The 19,142-nt window shown below is 33.1% G+C and overlaps 1 protein-coding gene across 1 annotated transcript in view; it reads left to right on the top strand.

The window, feature by feature from the left end:
- ITGB3BP (integrin subunit beta 3 binding protein) overlaps positions 1 to 19,142 on the top strand; it is a 69,354-nt gene that overhangs the window by 31,261 nt on the left and 18,951 nt on the right. The window contains exons 3-4 of the mRNA XM_055305035.1: positions 5,203 to 5,338; positions 13,555 to 13,624. Of these exons, the coding sequence (XP_055161010.1) occupies positions 5,203 to 5,338; positions 13,555 to 13,624 (206 nt within the window). The remainder of the gene's footprint in view (positions 1 to 5,202; positions 5,339 to 13,554; positions 13,625 to 19,142) is intronic.

Here is a 19,142-nt window from a genome sequence, read left to right as displayed (position 1 = left end):
GTTGGGAGTACAGATTACTTTAAAAAAAAAAAAAAAACCCACACACAAGAAGGCACCTGGGTGGCTTAGTCAGTTTAATGTCTGCCTTTGGCTCAGGTCATGGTCTCGGGGTCCTGGGACTGAACCCCATATCAGGCTCCCCACTCAGTGAGGAGTGTGGTTCTCTCTCTCCCCTTGCCCTCCACTCATGTTCGTGTGCTCTCTCTCAAATAAATAAATAAATAAATAAATAAAATCTTAAAAAAAAAAAACACATGAGAATGACTAAAACAGTACTTAAGGTTGATCAAGCCCCATATCAGGCTCCCTGCTCAGCAGCAAGTCTGCTTCTACCTCTGTTCTCTCAATCTCTCTCTCTCTCTCTCTCTCTCTCAAATAAATAAAATCTTTTTTTTAAAAAAGTGACACAAATACTTTGGAAAACTGCAGTTTTTGTTTTATATAGAGAGTATAAATCTCTGTCTATCCCATAACCTAGCAATTCCATTCCTAGCTTTCCCAAAGAAATAAAATGATGTATCCACAAAAGACCTGTACAAGAATGATTTTTTTTAAAAAAGACTTACTTATTTATTCCAGAGAGAGAAAGTTTGCATTCTTTGAGTGGGAGAAGGGGAAAGGGAGAGAATATCAAGCAGACTCCCCACAGAGCCTGGGGATCCTGACCTAGGCTGGATATCATGACCTGAGCAGAAATCACCAGTTGAAGCTTAACTGACTAAGTCACCCAGGCACCCTGACATATACAAGAATGTTGTTAGCAACTTAATTCATAGTAATCCCAAAATGAAAATAACCAAAATCACTTTCAGTTGGAGGGTAGAAAAATCCTGATATATTTATTAAAAAAAGTACTATTTAACAATAGAAAGGAACACACTACTGCCACATGCAACAATGTAGACTATCTCAAAAATAGGTTGAGCAAAAGAAACCAAAACCAAAAATTACATACTTAATTTATGTGAAATTCAAGAATAGACAGAGTTATCTATGATTATAGAAATTAGAAAGTGGTTACCTATGGGCTAGGAAGTGGAATTTGAGTGGAAGGATTTACAAGAAAACTTGAGATGGTTGAAATGTTCTATATCTTTGGTGATAGTTGCATCAGAGTATACGATTGTCAGAACTCTTAAGGTGATCATTTAAAATCTGTGCATTTTAATGTATGTAAACTATATTTTAATAAACAGACAAAAATATATTTGGGGTGGAATTCACTTTATATTCTGAAAAATATGAGGATATGTGAAAGAATGATGGGAAACAGCCATGAAAACATTTCATTAGCATCTTATTGAGGGTTACATTCAAGAGAGTTACAGAATAGTGTTATCTTTAATATTAAAATTATTATTTTAGGGATGCCTGAGTGGCATAGTCAGTTGTGTCTGACTCTTGGTTTTAGCTCGGGTCATGATCTCAGGGTTGTGGAATTGCGCCTTGCTTCGGGCTCTGTTCTCAGCGCAGAGTCTGCTTAAAGATTCTCTCTCCCTCTGCCCTTCCCCTCACTAAAAAATAAATAAATAAATCTTTAAAAAATAATATTTAAACATTTTTAAATTGCAGAACAATAATGAATATAAATAGAAATACCAGTGTCTCAACTTTTTTAGCCAATGTTTTCTCTTTTTTCATTAAATTTTTTTTATCAGAGTAAAATTTATATATTGTAAAATCCACAGATCTTTAAAAACAAAAAAAAACAAAAAAACAACAAAAAAATCCACAGATCTTGAGTGTACAATCCAATGAGTTTTAATAAATGTATACCCCTGTGTATCAAACACCCAGTCAAGAAATAGAACATTTCTATCACCGTAGATCTAATATATTAGTTATAGTTTTTCTCTGCTATCTCTGTAAGATCACTGAGATTAGTGTGAAATACTTTTGTTTCCATAACTATCATTACAAATAATAGCAACGAAACCCCAGCATTATTAGAACCATGAAGGATGATAATCATAGTAGCTGAAGAAGTTAGTTGATCTCTAGGACTGTTCTAAGAACCCTACGTCCAAATTGTGAAAAGTACCTGAGACAGCTAGTATTTAGAGTGTTATAATATAAATTCCTTAATAGTACTAATAATGGATAATAATATCTTAGGTAATACATTCCAGTGACCTAATTAACCAGTGTGAAGGTTATAAAGAATTATCTTCCTTTAGTTGCCTTAATTTTTCTTTTGTTTCTGGTTGTCCAAATATCTGTAGTACCTGTGTTTTAAATATTTCAGTGATAACATAGGATAGTACTTCATAATAATAATAGCAGACCTTTTCCATCGTATTTCACCCCAAAAAAACCCTTAGTACTTTCTAGACTGTTTATAATAGCTAAAAATCCATGAAAAATAGGCACCTTTTTGGTAGAATGTGCTTTAAACAAAGTGACAAAGCAAGCTACAATTTGTGAAAGATACTAAAGGAAAATGTCATCTACATTTGAAATTATGAAGCGAACATTCATTTCTTTTTTTTAGACAGAAAAATCAATGCCCAAATTTTAGTTTTGCTAATATACAAGATTTGAACTCTTTATAAAAGTACAGTGATATTTGGGCTGATAATAGAATCCTTTTTTAATAATGACATTAAATACCTCTAAGGAGTCACTAAATATTACAGGCAGTTAAAAATTACTATAGAATTGTGACTTACTGATTTTCCTTTCCCTAATTTTATTCACATCCTGAATTCCTTCCCTTCTCTGGCCAAATCTAGTCTTCTCACCTTTTCTTCCTCTGTTTTCTAAGGATCTGGGAGCTAGTACTCATTGCTGAGTGGAAAGAAGGCTGGACTTCTCAATTAGTAGCTCACTCCTCCCTGAAATCCCAATTTTAACTGTTCCTGCTGTGGATTACATAAGTTCTAGGATCATTTTTAAGCATCTTTGGGGTTTTAAAGTTAGAGGACCTTGATAAAACTTTGAGGGGAAAAATCTTAGAGAAGTAAGATTATGCCTTTTTGTATATCAGTAGCCAGATACATAAAAATGTGTTATTTACTAAAGAACATATAGTAGGATAGTGAGGGAAGGTAGATTTTCATTTTTCCCTCTTTGTATAGTCATTGTAGACAGATATTTTTCCTTTTAACCAACACAGGTGGCCAAAAATAGAAAGCAGAAGAGAAGCCTCATTTTTTTTCTCCCCGCCCCCCCAATAAAGGCTCAGTATTTTAAGGTGAAGGGGGAAAAATACACACACATGTGTGCACACGCAGACTTATGAAAGCTAGAAAATGGCTTTCAAAGAAAAATGTATGATCTATAGTTGTAATGTTTAGATATCTGGCAATTGAAAAAATAAATTTTTGATAAAATAGGAAAACAGATTGACATAAATGTACATTAGTGTAGTGACTTTCATGTCTTGTACATACACAGTGAAATGGTTCTGGGCAATAAATTCTTGGAAAGGTAGGGTAGGATTGGATAAATGTCATAGTTTATGACTGAATACATATAAACAGGTGAGAACTCAAGATGGAGAGGTAATAATAACCACCTGATAAAGAGACTTAAAACCTTTTCACCCTACAAAAAGATTGCTTTAGAGTTAGAACTTGATATTACAGTTTGATTTTTAAAAAAGATATTGGTTATATTTGTGGCTACTATGGATACATAAAATAAAAAATGGAAAGCCTTCTGTTTCCCCAAAATAAAAAAGTATTTATCATTTAAAACCTTAACTGTAAAAAAAAAAAATTGATGCTATAGATTCTAGAACTAATATCAAGATTATTGTACAAGGTGACACAGCCACTATTACTGCCAGGGTGTCTTAGAAATAAAGAATCATTGACAGTGGAGAATTATATAACAATTTCAAGTCAGCTTCCAAACTAAAGTTTAATTCTACAACGTTGGCAACATCATAAGCCATCAGACCCTTTTTTTAATCCCCCAAATCCAGCCTGTGCTGTATGTAGCACTTCTAGATTTCAGGTTTTCACACCTTTTATTTCTGCTTATCAAAGCCTCACCCTTCCTCCTCACAAGAATCCTTCTATAAGATTATTACAGCCCACTTTGATTTTCCCTTTCTCTCAATTTTTGTAGCACTCATACTACTGTTAGATCTCTTCTCTGCTGTTTACGAGGCCAGAACAATTTGTTCTCTTTCTTTGTACACATTAGTTAGCAAGTGCTGGGTGATTAGTAAGCATTACAGAAAATAGTTTAAAAGGAATTCAGAACAGCAAGCAATTAATAGTGTGATAAATGGTGTTTGGAGGAAGTGGATCATAAATGGGACCTAAACTAAAGAAAGATTTGATCCTGGTAAAGAAAGAAAAGGCATTCTAGCCTAGGATCACAGAATGAGCTGAGGCCGAAGTGTGCATATCTAAGTGACTGGGCCTACAGGTGTCATTTCATATTAGATTAATTAACTAATGAACAAATGAATTCAGAGTAGAGTAGTTTGGCCAAGGTTACTGGACTATTCCTTTTACATCATTCATTCATCACACATTTTTACTTTTAGGGTACAAGATGAAGAAATATTTATTTTCAGGAATTCAAATTTTAATGGGGCAGACAGAAATGTAAAAACTATTAAAATAATTTTTAATTTTATTGGAGACAGTAGTTTCCAATAAGAGGTATGCACAAGGTGTGTAGGAACACGGAGGAGAAACCTGCAGAGAGAATAGGGGGATATCCTGTAGGAAAGGCCAAATTTTCAAGGGCTTTAAATGCCATACTCCATCATTTGAACATTATTTTGGTTATTCTTGAGACAAGTCACTGTGTCAGAGCAACTTTATGAACGTTTAAGAAAGCACTTACCCTTCCTAGGATTTCCTCGTGGGTTTTACTAAGAAACTTCTGAGAGTTTTCTTGGCCTGGCTCCATAATTATACTTCAGGTTTAGCAGACAGCAAAAGTCAAGATAAAACTGGAAGAGTCAGCATCTCTAAACTGTTTGGAAATACCATCTCAGAAGGTAGTAAACCTTTAATATTAAATTTTCACAAATATCAAATTGAGATGCCCTAATTAGTGTGGAGAGCTGAAATATCTACAAAGTGATATTTGAGTTTATTTACAAAGGTGATAATTTAGTACATTTAAAATCTGAAAAGAAAGAGCAAGGAAAATAATACTGGTTTGAATTTTGCAAGTTTTAAAAGCATTCTCAAAGAACTAAACATAAGTATTTTTGTCTCAAATATTTATTTTCAGTCATTTGATTCTTCAAAAATCACAAGGAAGAAAAGTATTAGAACTTATTCTCCAACAACTGGAACTTGTCAGATGAGCCCATTTGCTGCTTCTGCAAGCTCTAAAGAACAAGAGCACAAAAATGAACCATCAAACGGTTAGTTGAACATTCTTTTCCATTTATTGTAATATTTTTCTAGTTATTGGTTAAATCAGAATTTTTATTTAATAATCTATGGATCTTGCAGCTTATTTTTTTCTTTTTTCTTAAGGAATTTGATGTAAAGAAGGCTAGAATATAGGTGCTACTTTGGATATAAATGTAAACTTTCTAGGTACTTATTTTAAAATGCTACTGCAGACTTTGTTCTCTTACTATCCCATCCATTAAACAGAAATTATAGTCTGACTGCCTTCAGCTACTATCAATTATAATGGTTACAGATATACCCCTTAACAAGCTATCCATCATTTGCATAATTAAAGAGCATATAATTCAGGTACTGCTGCACTACAGTTTAAGAGAGATACTTCTAAATGTTATTTTTATTCATGTTGTCCATTTAGTTTTATCCACATTTCGTTTATCTTTATATAGCCTGCTTTTATTATATTTCATTACCGTCTTTCCTTTTACTATTTTAAATACATTTGCAAAAAACTTATAGTTTTCCACTAAAGAATAACCTAATTTTAATATGGAATTGTTTATTTAAAAATATTGTTAGTTTAATTTAATATATATTTCTTATTCTCTGGTAGTTTATTGCTAAAATATTTATTTAAAAGATATATGAATCTAGATTTCATAGATTTAATTTTTAATATTATAAAAGGTCATGAATCATTGACATGTCAAGTTTCTATAATGTAAAATTCTAAGTAGGCTCAAATTTAATAAAATATATTTTAGATGTGCTGTGATTAGCCTAATTCATATTTTATTGTTTAACATTTATTGAGTGCTAAGAATATACTAGAAGCTACACAGAAACAAAGAAATCTCATTTTACCTAATTTTTTGTAATGAAACCCATAATGAGATCTTAAACTTTTGAATGACTTTTATTTTACTTTAATCAAATGCTTTTTATCTTACAGCTATTACTATTAGGTTTGCTTTCACAAAAATGTATGAAGATGTATACATTTTCTTCAAGCTCTATCTGTTTTTAATACACTTAATATATCCTTTGTTTAAAATTAAAAATTAGTGTCTTAGAGATGGCACATCTCTATACTGAAATATGAATAGATTTTAAGTGGATACGTACTTGATTTCCATATTGAAATTAAATATGGACTTAAGGGAACATTCCTTTTGCCCATAAAAAGATTAGTCACATGATCCCGGTTGACATTTAAGTGGATAATTATACAGATTATTGTACTAAGTAAGCTCTTTTTTAAAAAGTCATATAGCAAGGGTTCCTGGGGTGCTGGTAATATTCTATTTTTAACTTATATAGTGGTTACACTGGTTCATTAAACTATATATATATGTTTCATACACTCTGATATATATGTCTCACATAGAAAAGTCTCAACATAGGAGAATTCTCTAGGATCTTATATCACATTATGTCACTTGTAATCATTACATTGCTTGTCTTAATATTTCATCTTGTACATGTTTAGAAATAAGAAAGCCTGATTCTTCTGAAATAATTTAAGTTCCAAATGATCTCATAACTTCTATTAACAATTCTCAGTTTTTAAATATTGTACAAACATAAGGTGCAACTGAAATAAGCACTTTTATTTAAATAGCATTTTCAAGGGCATTTTAGGTACAATTCACTTCCCATTACACTTAGTATATAATTTAAAACTGTATCATGACTTTTAAGGCCATACATCATCAAATACCTGACCATCTCGTCTGTCTCATTTTCTGTTACCATTCCCATGTTTACACTACTTTAATAACTCTTACTTTCTTGCTATTCTTCAATCATGCTAAACTCCTTCCTGCCACAAGGTCATTGCACTTGAAGGTCTCTCAACCTATATTCCTTCTGGAATTCTCTTTCTCTAGGTATTTATATGTACTTTCTATATACATTTGAACTGTGTACTATGCGGACAGGTGACTTAGTATTAAATTTAAATACATTCGTACTTATAAAAGCAAGAAAAATCTATTTCTACATCTTCCCTCTACTTAGAGTCTATATGTGGGCCAAAAATGAGGTGAGTGGTTCCAGTTCATACATTTGAGATATATATTTATTTACTTATCATCATATATGTTTCTCATTGTTATATGTGTTTGTGTGTGTATCATTAAATTGCTGCCCTCCCCTACCCCTTATCAAATTTCTCCAAACTATTATGCTTTTCAGTAAAGAGGAAGGATGCATCAGACTTATTAATAACTAGAGTGGAAGGATAAACAATAAATTTGCATAGTCAAAGAGAGTATTAGGGAATTAGACAATAGATTAGATCTGTAGAAATCATCCGGACTGTAGCAATGTAATAACATAGAGAGATAAAGAAATGGAGAATATGATAAAATGGTAAAGAGAAATGATGAGTAGAATAAGAAGCTCCAACATATGTCAAATAGGAGTTCCACGAGGAGGAAATAGGGAGAATGGGCTGAGGCAGTATTCTAAGATAAAAGGACTATCAATTTTTCATCATTTCAATTTCACAGTTAAGGAAAGATGAGAATTTCCAGGTTGGATAGCATACTTAGTCTCAGCAGGATGAATGAAAATAAATCCACACCTAGTCATATCACGGTAAAACTACAAACTATGAAAGACAAAGAAAATATTAAAGGCCACCAGAGAAAAGACATATAACCTACAAGGGAATGACAGACTGATAGTGAATTTCTCATCTGTGTCAACAGATTCCAGCAGGAAGTGGAATAATACCAACTAAAAATCAAAACTGAATTTTTTTGTTCAGGAAGTGAAGATGAAATAAATAAAAGATTTTTTTCAGACAAAGTCTGAGAGAATTTACCATTCATAGATACTCCTTGAAGGGACTACTAAAAAACGAACCTCATATAAGTAAACTGAGCCTCAGGTAAAGGAATGGAATACAAAGAGCAATGGTGAAGAAAATAAATTAGCAAACATGTTAGTAAATTTAATTTAAAATCTAATTATAGGGACACCTGGGTGGCTCAACGTTTGAGTGTCTGCCTTCGACCCAGGGCATGATCCTGGAGTCCCGGGATCGACTCCCACATCAGCGTCCTTGCATGGAGCCTGCTTCTCTCTCTGCCTATGTCTCTGCCTCTCGCTCTGTGTCTCTCATGAATAAATAAATAAAATCTTTAAAAAAAAGTCTAATTACAGAAATGTGACTACAAATTCTGCTGACTATAAAGCAAAAGACAAACAATTTGAGATGGGATTAAAAGCAAATAGGCTGTAATGGCATGGAATATTGATGAGGGAACAGAAAGGAGCTAAAGTGTTTTAAGATTCTTATAATCTTTAGGGAAAAGAGTATCTGTTAATTGACTTTGTAATTTTTTTTAATTGCCTGTAAAAATGGGGAAAATAATTATATCTGCCTCAGAATTCTTGTGAGAATTAAATAAAGTAATATATAGAAAGCACTCAGAACAGTGCCTGGCATGTAGTAAGCTTCCAATACATATTTCCGCTGTTTTTATTGATATCATTATTATTTAGTCTTTAAAAAAAAGACATAGGATAATTAAATGTAAAGGGATAGAAAAAATATGTATTAGCTTTAAAAAAAAAAAAAAAAGAATAGCTGGTGTAAGTATATTGGTATAGACCAAAATAGACTTTAAGGCAAAAAGCCTTATTGAAGATGATAGGAATCTTTACCTAGTGAGAGAAGGAAAGAGTCACTACCAGAAAAAAAAAAAAAATTCCTGAAACTATGTGCATCTAAAACAAAAATAAAACCTAATGAAATAGGGCCAGATTACAAAGAGAGACTCACAAATCCCTAGTTTATAGTAAATTTTAAAGTACCTCTTCAAAAACGATGAAATAGATAAAACCTTAAGAAGGCTATAAACAATTTGAACACAGCTAAGCAAACGTGATCTAATGAGCTGTGGTCAAACAAGTCTGATACCCAACACGTGATAAAGCATGACCTAGAACTTTTACAAAACTATAACCAGTTTGCAATCACAAAGAAGTCTCAACATACTAAAATTGCTGTCACCTTCTCAACCAAAATTCTGTGCAATTAGGAATCAGCAATAAAAAGGCAGCCCTCTAAAAATTTTAGCCCACAAGTTTGAAAACCTAGAGCCTTCTAAATAATCCATTGTTCAGGAAAATCAAAATGGAAAATATAAAATATTTAGAATTGAATGATAATGACAACAGAAAACTTACAGGAAAACTTTACACCTAAACACTGCATTATACTAAAACAGTTCTTAGTGGAAACTTTATGCTTATAAATGCATGTATTTAGAAAGGAATAATGATTGAAAACAAATAAGCCAAGCATTCAATTTAGAAGGATGGAAAAAGAATAGAACAAATCCCACAAAATACAAGAAAGGAAATAAAAGATATAAAGAGAAAATATTAAATAGAAAACAAGGCAATGATAAAGTAACAAAATCAAAACCAGATTCTTTGAAAAGACTAACCAAATGGTAGACCTCTGGCAAGATTGATCTCTTTTTAAGTGGGAGAAGGAACAGACAATATGTATTTCTAAGGAACTGATAAATTACTATGAGTTTAAATATATGATGAGCAGTTTGAGATATATGAGCCAAATGCTTCTTAATGTGGTCCACAATCTAATTTGGGTGAAAGATTTTAAAACTTACCATTCTGCTTCTTAAGTATTAATGTTTTAGTAGCTAAAAAGCAATTCCAATTTTCTCATTTTTACCTTTCTATTCAATAATATAGGTAATATTTTAAGAATATTACATTTCCTCCATAGGATCAATAAAGGTATTTTGAATTTTAAAAAAGGAACCATTAACATTGTTATTTTTCATTAATTGATTCTCTAAAGAGATTCTTCACTCTCCACTCTTGTTTAATAATAATAACTTAGTTAATTAAAAGAATATATGATTTTGGGATCCCTGAGTGGTGCAGTTGGTTGAGCATCAGACTCTTGGTTTCTTCCTTGATTTCATTTCATTCTATCAGCAACTTGATCTCCCAATAACTCTTTTTAGAAAAAAATTACCAGTGTTTAATACATTAGACAAATCACGTGAACCTCTCTGAGTCAAGGTTTTCCTCAACTCATAATGTTTGGTTTGATGATGATGCCTAAGATGCATACCCACTATAAACTATATGTGTCTTGAAGCAGCATCATACCTGCCTAAACCTGTTTAAAGAAGCATAGCATCCTGCTTAAGAAAACAATCTTAGTAGCCAGATGACTGGCATTAGATCCTGACTCTGCCGCTTACTATCTTTAGGGCTTGGGTAAGTTATGTGGCTATTCTGTGCCCTATGTTTCCTCATCTGTAAAATGGGAGTAAGAGTGACCAATTCAGCGCACCTTGGTGGCTCAGTGGTTAAACATCTGCCTTTGGCTCAGGTTGTAATCCCAGGATCCTGGGATGAAGTCCAGCATCAGGCTCCCCACAGGGAGCCTGCCTCTCCCTCTGCCTGTGTCTCTGCCTCTCTCTCTCTCTCTCTCTCTCTCTCTCTCTCTCTTTCTATCATGAATAAATAAATAAAATCTTTAAAAATATTTTTTTTCTGTTCTCTGATATTCATATCACTAAGTTGGTTCAGAAACTGATTAACAATAATTTCCCTCATTGTTACTTTGGATCTTATGGCTTCTCTCCAAAAACAAAAAAATAAAAACCCCCAAAAACCAAAACCAGTATCATAACTAAATTATTCAAAATAGCCTTTAATTCTAAAAAGAGAAAAACTTGTGCTTTAGAAATTTAGCCAAAGTACTAGTTACCACTCTTGTTTATTAACTTTCCATTATTTGACTCGTCTACATCCTTAAATTCCAATAGTAAGAGTTTATTTAACAAAGGATTAAAGGGAAAAACAGTAACAATATTTTATTGATGATTTTAAAGAACTCTGAGGAAAAAGTCTATTAAAATCCATTTCTCAAAAAATAAAATCAAGCTGGATATGAAATCCCATGATACACATGAAACCTTATTCTCAGAAAATCTTTGCCTAAAGGTTAATAATACTAATTTCCTGACTTTTGTGCTATGCTATCTGCATTCAATAAAGCTCCACAATTAAATATTAAAATATTTTGTTCCTTTAACTGTAATTAATTTTCACATTTTAGAGCCATTAGTCAATAAAGTTAGGTGAGAAATAGTAAAAGAATGCTTTATTTGAATTTTCACCAGGTGTTCAATGCCTGCTGAAACATTTTTATTATTGTAAGGGGATCAGATATCTTGTCCTATAAAAAGTAATCAATAGCCTAATAGCATTAATCTCAATCTTCTCATGGAAGGACTTATATTTCTAATATACTTTCCAACTGTTAAATAGGAGTTTTAATATCTCTGAGAATAACATTTGGATCATTTAGCAGAGACTGGACTCTAATATATCATTAAGAGTATTCCAGTTACTGAGGTGCCTCAGTGGCTCAGTCAGTTAAGCATCTGACTGTTGATTTTGGCTCAGGTCATGGTCTCAGGGTTGTGAGACTGAGCCTTGCATTGAGCTCTGTGGCTTAGGGTTCTCTTGCTCCCTCTCCCTCTGTCTCTCCTCCCCCACAACTAACATGTGGTAAAGAGCTACACGTGAGCCAATGGTGGCGCTAAACCGCTGAGCCACCTGGGCTGCCCAGAAAATATACTTTAAATAAGCTTTTTCTCTAGTAATAGGTGCAAGTAAGAGTAATGGAATAAAAATTAAGTGAAGAAAAAAGTACAAACCAGCATTGGAAAGTCTGTTCCAGACATTAATACGTTAATAAATTACATTTGAAAATTTAAAGAAATTGCCTTTGTGTTATCTGTGTACTCGGTTTCTGTGTGTGTGTGTGTGTGTGTGTGTGTGTGTGTGTGTGTGTACTCGGTTTCATCTAAAAGTATTGGATCTTCCTGCTGTATTACATAGAGCTATATATCCTATACATATACATATAGAGCATTTGAAATGTGGCTTATCTGATTTGAGATGTGCTACAAGTTTAAAACACACCAGATATCAAAGACCATATGAAAAAGAGAATATGAGTGACCTCATTAATAATTTTATATTATTATGTGTTAAAATATAGTATTATGAGTATATGGGGTTAAATAATAAAAATTTATTTCACCTGTTTTTCCTTTGTGAAGAATAAGGACATTGAGTTAAGTAATAGTTCCTGTGCCAGTTGTTGAACAAATGGAACAACATGAAAATACAAAATGTAAGGAGGTTGTCACCAATGATGCATTTAAAAAATTTTTTTCTCTGGGCTTTTTTTCATTAGTAGTAAACAGTTTGGATTATTCATTCATTTGCTTGTTTATTCATTGAATAAACATTTACTAAAGGCCAGTACACATAAGCCATTAAGAAACTTTTTGCTAATATGTCCTCAAATACTTATTATACATCAAACTGTTTAAATTTTATGGTGTACTATAGTATGAAGTACAGTAGAACCAACTATGAAAGGGAGAGCTCATAAAACAATTATCTATTTGACCACCAGTAAGTGCAAACATATCCTGCTAGAGCTGTAAAATCAAATTTACATTTCAACCTCACACAGAGGATCTTTCCAAGAATTTACTAAGTCATTATGCATTTTTTCAATATGCATTTTAAAGTCAAGCACATTTATCAAATTTATTATACTGTGACATCACTAGAAACTCACTATTTGTAGATGGTAATATCACCGACTCCTTGTTAACTTTGAGGCAAAAAATAGGGGTAAAATAATACAAAGTGGAAACTTTAAGATGACATTTTTTATTAAAATATTTGATGAGGGATCCCTGGGTGGTGTAGCGGTTTAGCGCCTGCCTTTGGCCCAGGGCGCGATCCTGGAGACCCGGGATCGAATCCCATGTCAGGCTCCCGGTGCATGGAGCCTGCTTCTCCCTCTGCCTATGTCTCTGCCTCTCTCTCTCTGTGACTATCATAAATAAAAATTAAAAAAATATTTGATGAAAGTATCCTTTATCTAGTAAAGATTTTTTTTCTGTATAAAGTCATCATGAATAAAAAATTGGGATATTGGGAAATAAAAAAAATAGCTATTGAAAAGTTGATAATAGTGATTCCCAAAGCAAATTCCAGGATACTTGTTATTTTCCTACTTTCCTTTCATTAGTCTATCCTTTTATTTTTTGTTTAAACTTTGGCAATCTAAATTCTATTTAGAATTTGACAAATTTCCCCTTAACTTTAAGTTCTTCTTTTTATTGCATATATATAGAAAAGAGGAAAAAACTGAACCACCTCAGTTTAACCGAAAGGAAGGAATCTACAACAAAAGACCATGATGAGTAAGTCTGTTGTTTTTGAAATCATAAATACATGTATCTTGAAAGAAAAGGATATTTCTTAAAGTGAACATTTAAGAGAAATAATTTATTTGCAGAAATTTAAAAATACACCTGAGTTCAAACATTTTTTTTAAGAAGTAAAATATTTTGTGATGTGTTTTACAGTATTCATGTGATCATAATACATGGTATCTTAATGTTTTTTTAAGATTTCTTTCTTTAGGGCAGCCTGGGTAGCTCAGCAATTTAGCGCCACCTTCAGCCGAGGGCATGATCCTGGGGACCTGGGATCGAGTTCCTTGTTGGGCTCCCTGCATGGAGCCTGCTTCTCCCTCTGCCTGTGTCTCTGTGTCTCTGCCTGTCTCTCTCTCTCTCTCTCTCTCTCTCATGAATAAATAAAATCTTTTTTAAAAAAAGATTATTTGAGAAAGAAAAAGAAAGTTCAAGTGGGGTGAGGGGCAGAGGGAGGGGGAAGGAGAGAATCTCAAGCAGACTCCCCACTGAGCACTTAGCCCCCATGTAGGGCTCAATCTCACTACCCTGAGATGAGATTATCACGTGAGCGAAAACCAAAAGTCAGACACTGAAGTGACTGAGCCACTCAGAAGCCCCTGTGATATCTCAATTTTAATACTCATGAGTACAGTCTCTCAGCCCATGAATAAGAGACCAGCTTAAGATAAAACTGAAGAAAACACCTTTTCAGATTTTATATAGATGGAAAAGTAATCCATCATCTGGTAACATAGTGCCTAACAAATAGTTGGTTCAAGAGCTAGGAACACAGTGAAGCCAACAGAGTAAGAGATCCAGAGGAACTCAGGAGGCTTATATGCCAGTACCCACCTAATTTCATATTGGCCAGCCATTGCTGCCTTGAATGAAGATATTATCTATAAATATCTACTTCCCATATATAATCTGGAAAGAATAGTATATTTATCCATTGAGGCTGGAAAATTGAATTAAGCAGAATGGGAGTTAAAGTAGTTCATATGTTCAGCTCATTTACCCTTTCAGCTATATTAACTGTTTGCCATACAATATGATGGATAGGTAAAGAAGAAAATAAAGTTTCTCCCATTGGGAACTTATGGTCTTATGTTGTAAGTCAATATACCTTTCCAAACTTAGAAATAGGTTATGTGTTATGTTTCAAATTTTTTAAAAATCATTTGAGTGAAATTCAGAATGCATTTTTCATACAAATATTATAATTTATGGTTATAATGCCAGAAGTCTCTTTTTCTCATAATATAGCTGAACTATAGTATTAATCAGTAGTAGTCTAGATTAAAATATATAAAAATTGAGTGCCATTTAGAGTACAACAGGGACAAAGGGAAAAGTTTCTCAAAGAAATTTTCTTTTGACATCTATATCATCATACCCCCTTTATCTACTTTTACTAGATACTTTTCCTAGCCACATTTCCCTCAACTCCAGATATTCTCATGCACCCTGTCCCACTAATATTTTTGTTGTAAATTACTACACCTTCCTTCCCATAAGTAAAGTTCACATTTCTTCAGTGAAGCCAATATCAACTAGATATTAAAAGGAAAGCATTCTTGGGGTGCCTAGGTGGTTCAGTTGGTTAGGTGTCCAGCCCTGGTTTCATCTCAGGTTATGATCTCCGGGTTATGAGACTGAGTTTGAGTGTGGTTCCCTCAGCACAGAGTCGACTTCAGATTCTCCCTCCCTCTCCCTCTATTTCTCCCCCCACTGGTTCTCTCTCTCTCTCTCTCAAATAAATAAATAAATAAAATCTCCCCCCCCAAAAAAAAGGAAAGCATTCTTTTTAACTTATTAAATACATTTTAAAATTGGCATTATATACACACAGAAAAATCTCAAATTGTACAAAAGGACATACAGGGAGAGCAAGTGACAAGTAACAATTTTTGAGGCATGTATAATCTTATATTTGAAAGCAGATACTTAGTGTAATATAAGACTGATGATTCACTGAACTCTATCTCTGAAACTAATAATATACTATATGTTAATTAATTGAATTTAAATTAATAAGTTAAAAATGAAAGCAGATACCTGCTAAATAAACCAAATGAATTTCTGATATAATTATATGAAGTATAACAAACTTAGGAGTAAAAGTAGACAGTGAAGGAGGAAATGTTTTTGGACAACAGTGATAACCATGTAAGCAACCAAACTTAACCCTTGCTTTCCCCTCAGTCAGCTCCACTTAAGCTATTCTGTTTATAGTTTCTTCCCTTCCTTATTCTTCTGAACCCATCAATTTGCTTACAGCTCCAGATTTTTAACAACAGATATCTTAGCAGTGAGCTTTCGAGTAGCAAGGGAGTAAGAACCTATGGTTCACTTAGGAATTTGCCTATATTTATTTAATTTCTCTCAATATTTATTTCTAAAGATCCCAGTTATTTATATATATCACTCCATGACTTGATACTAGAATAAGTGAACTTAAGGACAAGCCAAGATATTTTACAATAGATAAAAATTATGGCTTGCTGATTGTTTTTTCTACTCATTATAAAATTACTTAATCCTACTCAAAGCTATTTTACTAGCTTTTGTAATGCGTCCTTCATTTGTTCTATTTGTTTAGATTTCTTTTATTACCTTGTAAAGCCATTCTAAAGACTTGGTTTTTTAAAATCTGAAATTGAACATTTCTTATTTGCACATCAGTTTTAAAGGATCATAGCATTTTATATTTTGTTTTGGCAATTGTATAGGTTAGGATTGTCCAGAGAAACAGAACCAATCACAGATACATATATGTGTAATAACATAATAATAAGGTATTAATAAAATATATTTAATGATAAGATGGCATTGATGTAATTGTTATTGATAATTAAAATGTATTGGGGTGCCTGGGTGGCTCAGTTGGTTAATCATCCAGTCCTTGATTTCAGCTCCGATCATGATCTGAGGGTCGTGGGATCAAGCCATTGGGCACAATGCTCAGCAGGGAGTCTGCTGGAGATTCTATCTTGCCCTCTCCCTCTGCCCCTCCCCCTACTCACATGCATGCACACACACTCTCTAAAATAAATAAATCTTTTTTTTTTAAGTTTTTATTTATTTATTCATGACAGAGAGGCAGACAGAGACACAGGCAGAGGAAAAGCAGGCTCCATGCAGGGAGCCTGACATGGGACTCGATCCTGGGTCTCCAGGATCACACCCGGGGCTGAAGGCAGCGCCAGACCACTGGGCCCACCGGGGCTACCCTTAAAATAAATAAATCTTTTAAGAAATAACTAAAATGTATTGATAATGATTTATATATATATACTTGCATATATATAGAGAGATTGATTATTAAGAATTGGCTCATGCAGTTACACAGGCTTAACTCCATCATCTCCCATCCACAAGTTTGAGACCCCAGAAAGCCAGTGGTGTAATTCAATTTCAGATCCAAAGGCCTGACAACCAGGGGAGCTGATGCTGTAAATCCCAGTTCAAGAGTAGAAGAACAACATTCCAATTCAAACAGGCAGGCAGGATGAGTTGCCTAGGTGGCTTAGTGGATTGTCTGTGCCAACTCTTCATTTCGACTCAGCTCACGTTTTCAGGGTCATGAGATCAGCCCCATGCTGGCTATGGAGTCTGTGTCTTTGACTCCTAACAGCATCAATGTATTTTCACATTTGCTTGATCTTACCACAAACACAAAATAATTTCAGAATTCCTATACTCATAGCACTGCTAAAAACAAACCTGCAAAGCATTCAAGATTTGTTTGCAGTCTTTTTTTTTTTACTTTAATTTGACAGTATATAGGCAAATTACTATGTTCAAAACTACTTGGGTTAGTTCTTTATTGTTGTTTTTTATTTTAATTCCAGTTTAGTTAACATACAGTTCTGTATTAGTTTCAGGTGTACAATATAGTGATTCAGCAATTCTAAACATTACTCATTTCTCATCATGATAATTGTACTTTTTAATCCCCATCACCTATTTCACCCATCTCTCCCACAAAGCTCCCCTCTGGCAAAAATCAATTTGTTCTCTGTAATTAAGAATCTGTTTCTTGGTTTGTCTCTCTCTTTTTTTTCTCCTTTGTTTGTTTTATTTCTTAAATTCCACATATGAGTGAAATCATACAGTATTTGTCTTTCTCTGACTTATATTACATAGCCTTATACTCTCTAGTTCCATCCAGGTTGTTGCAAATGGCAAGATTTCATTCTTTTTTGAATAATATTCCATTGTTTATATATGTCACATCTTCTTTATCCAATTCATCATTTGATGGATGTTTGGACTGCTTCCATAATTTGGCTATTGTAAATAGTGCTGCAGTAAACATAGAGGTGCATGTATCCCTTTGAATTAATGTTTTTGTATTTAAAGGGTAAATACCCAGTGATGCGATTACTGAAGAATAGGGTAGTTCTCTTTTTAACTTTTTGAGGAGCCTCCATACTGTTTTCTACAGTGGCTGCCCCAGTTTGTATTCCCACCAATAGTGTAAGAGGGTTCCTTTTTCTCCACATTACTTGGATTAGTTCTTTGTTTGAAGAATTAGTTATTCACTTGAAATAGTTTGGTTTTCTTGCTTCTGTTTGTATTCAATTTTAATTTTTTCTCTCATCTTTTTTAATTTAATCTTTTAAATGATGTCAAACATTAATATGGTTCTAAAAGCCAAAACTTAACAAAAAAGTATATTCAGAAAAGTGTCACTCCCTGCCCCATTTTTCCTATCTACTCCCTGTATGTAAACAAATTCATTAGTTTGTGGTTTACATTTTGCTTATTTTTATAAAATTAAGTTGTTTCATTTCTTTTTTCTGATTTCTCTTTTTATGCAAAGATGGCATACAGTGTATACTCCTTTACATTCTTTGTTTTTCTGTTAGTATATATCCTAAAATGATACCTTGTTAATCAATTTGGCAAGTTTTAAATATAAGAATTCTTCCAACAGGAAAATATAGTTCCATATTCTAGGTTTAAATTTTTTTTTCCCCAGAAAACAAGCAGTTAGTGACAGGTCAATAAAGCTCATTTATAAACAAACACCTACACGTTAATATTTTATGTGAACTTCTATATCCTTTGTACTCTGAAAGGAAAATATATTATATATTTCACTGGCATTGGCTTTTCTTCCTCTTGGAAATTTGCTGCTGGCTACTGTCACTGCTATGAAAATGCAACAATGGAGACTGTCCTTCTGCAGGGTTTACTTCCATTAAACTTTTTATTTTCAGATTGTAGATTCACACACATGCTGTTGTAAGAAGTAAAACATGATGCTATATATAGAAAATCCCAAAGAATGCACAATGACTGTGTTCCTTACTATGTAACTGTGAGTAATTAGTGTTTTAGTTTCCATATATGTAAAATGGAGATGTTTACCAAAGAGTTATTTTTAAGATTAAGATATAGCTTGTGAAGTTAACAAGTATCATGCTTTGACTTTAGAAAGAGCTCAAAGAAACTTAGCAATATATTTCATCATTACAGTCCAGCTATCATCCAAAATAATCGGTTTAGATAAACA

The sequence above is a fragment of the Nyctereutes procyonoides genome, unplaced genomic scaffold, assembly GCF_905146905.1.
Source record: "Nyctereutes procyonoides isolate TBG_1078 unplaced genomic scaffold, NYPRO_anot_genome, whole genome shotgun sequence".
Lineage (NCBI taxonomy): Eukaryota > Metazoa > Chordata > Mammalia > Carnivora > Canidae > Nyctereutes > Nyctereutes procyonoides.
This window is presented reverse-complemented; position numbering and strand designations above follow the sequence as displayed.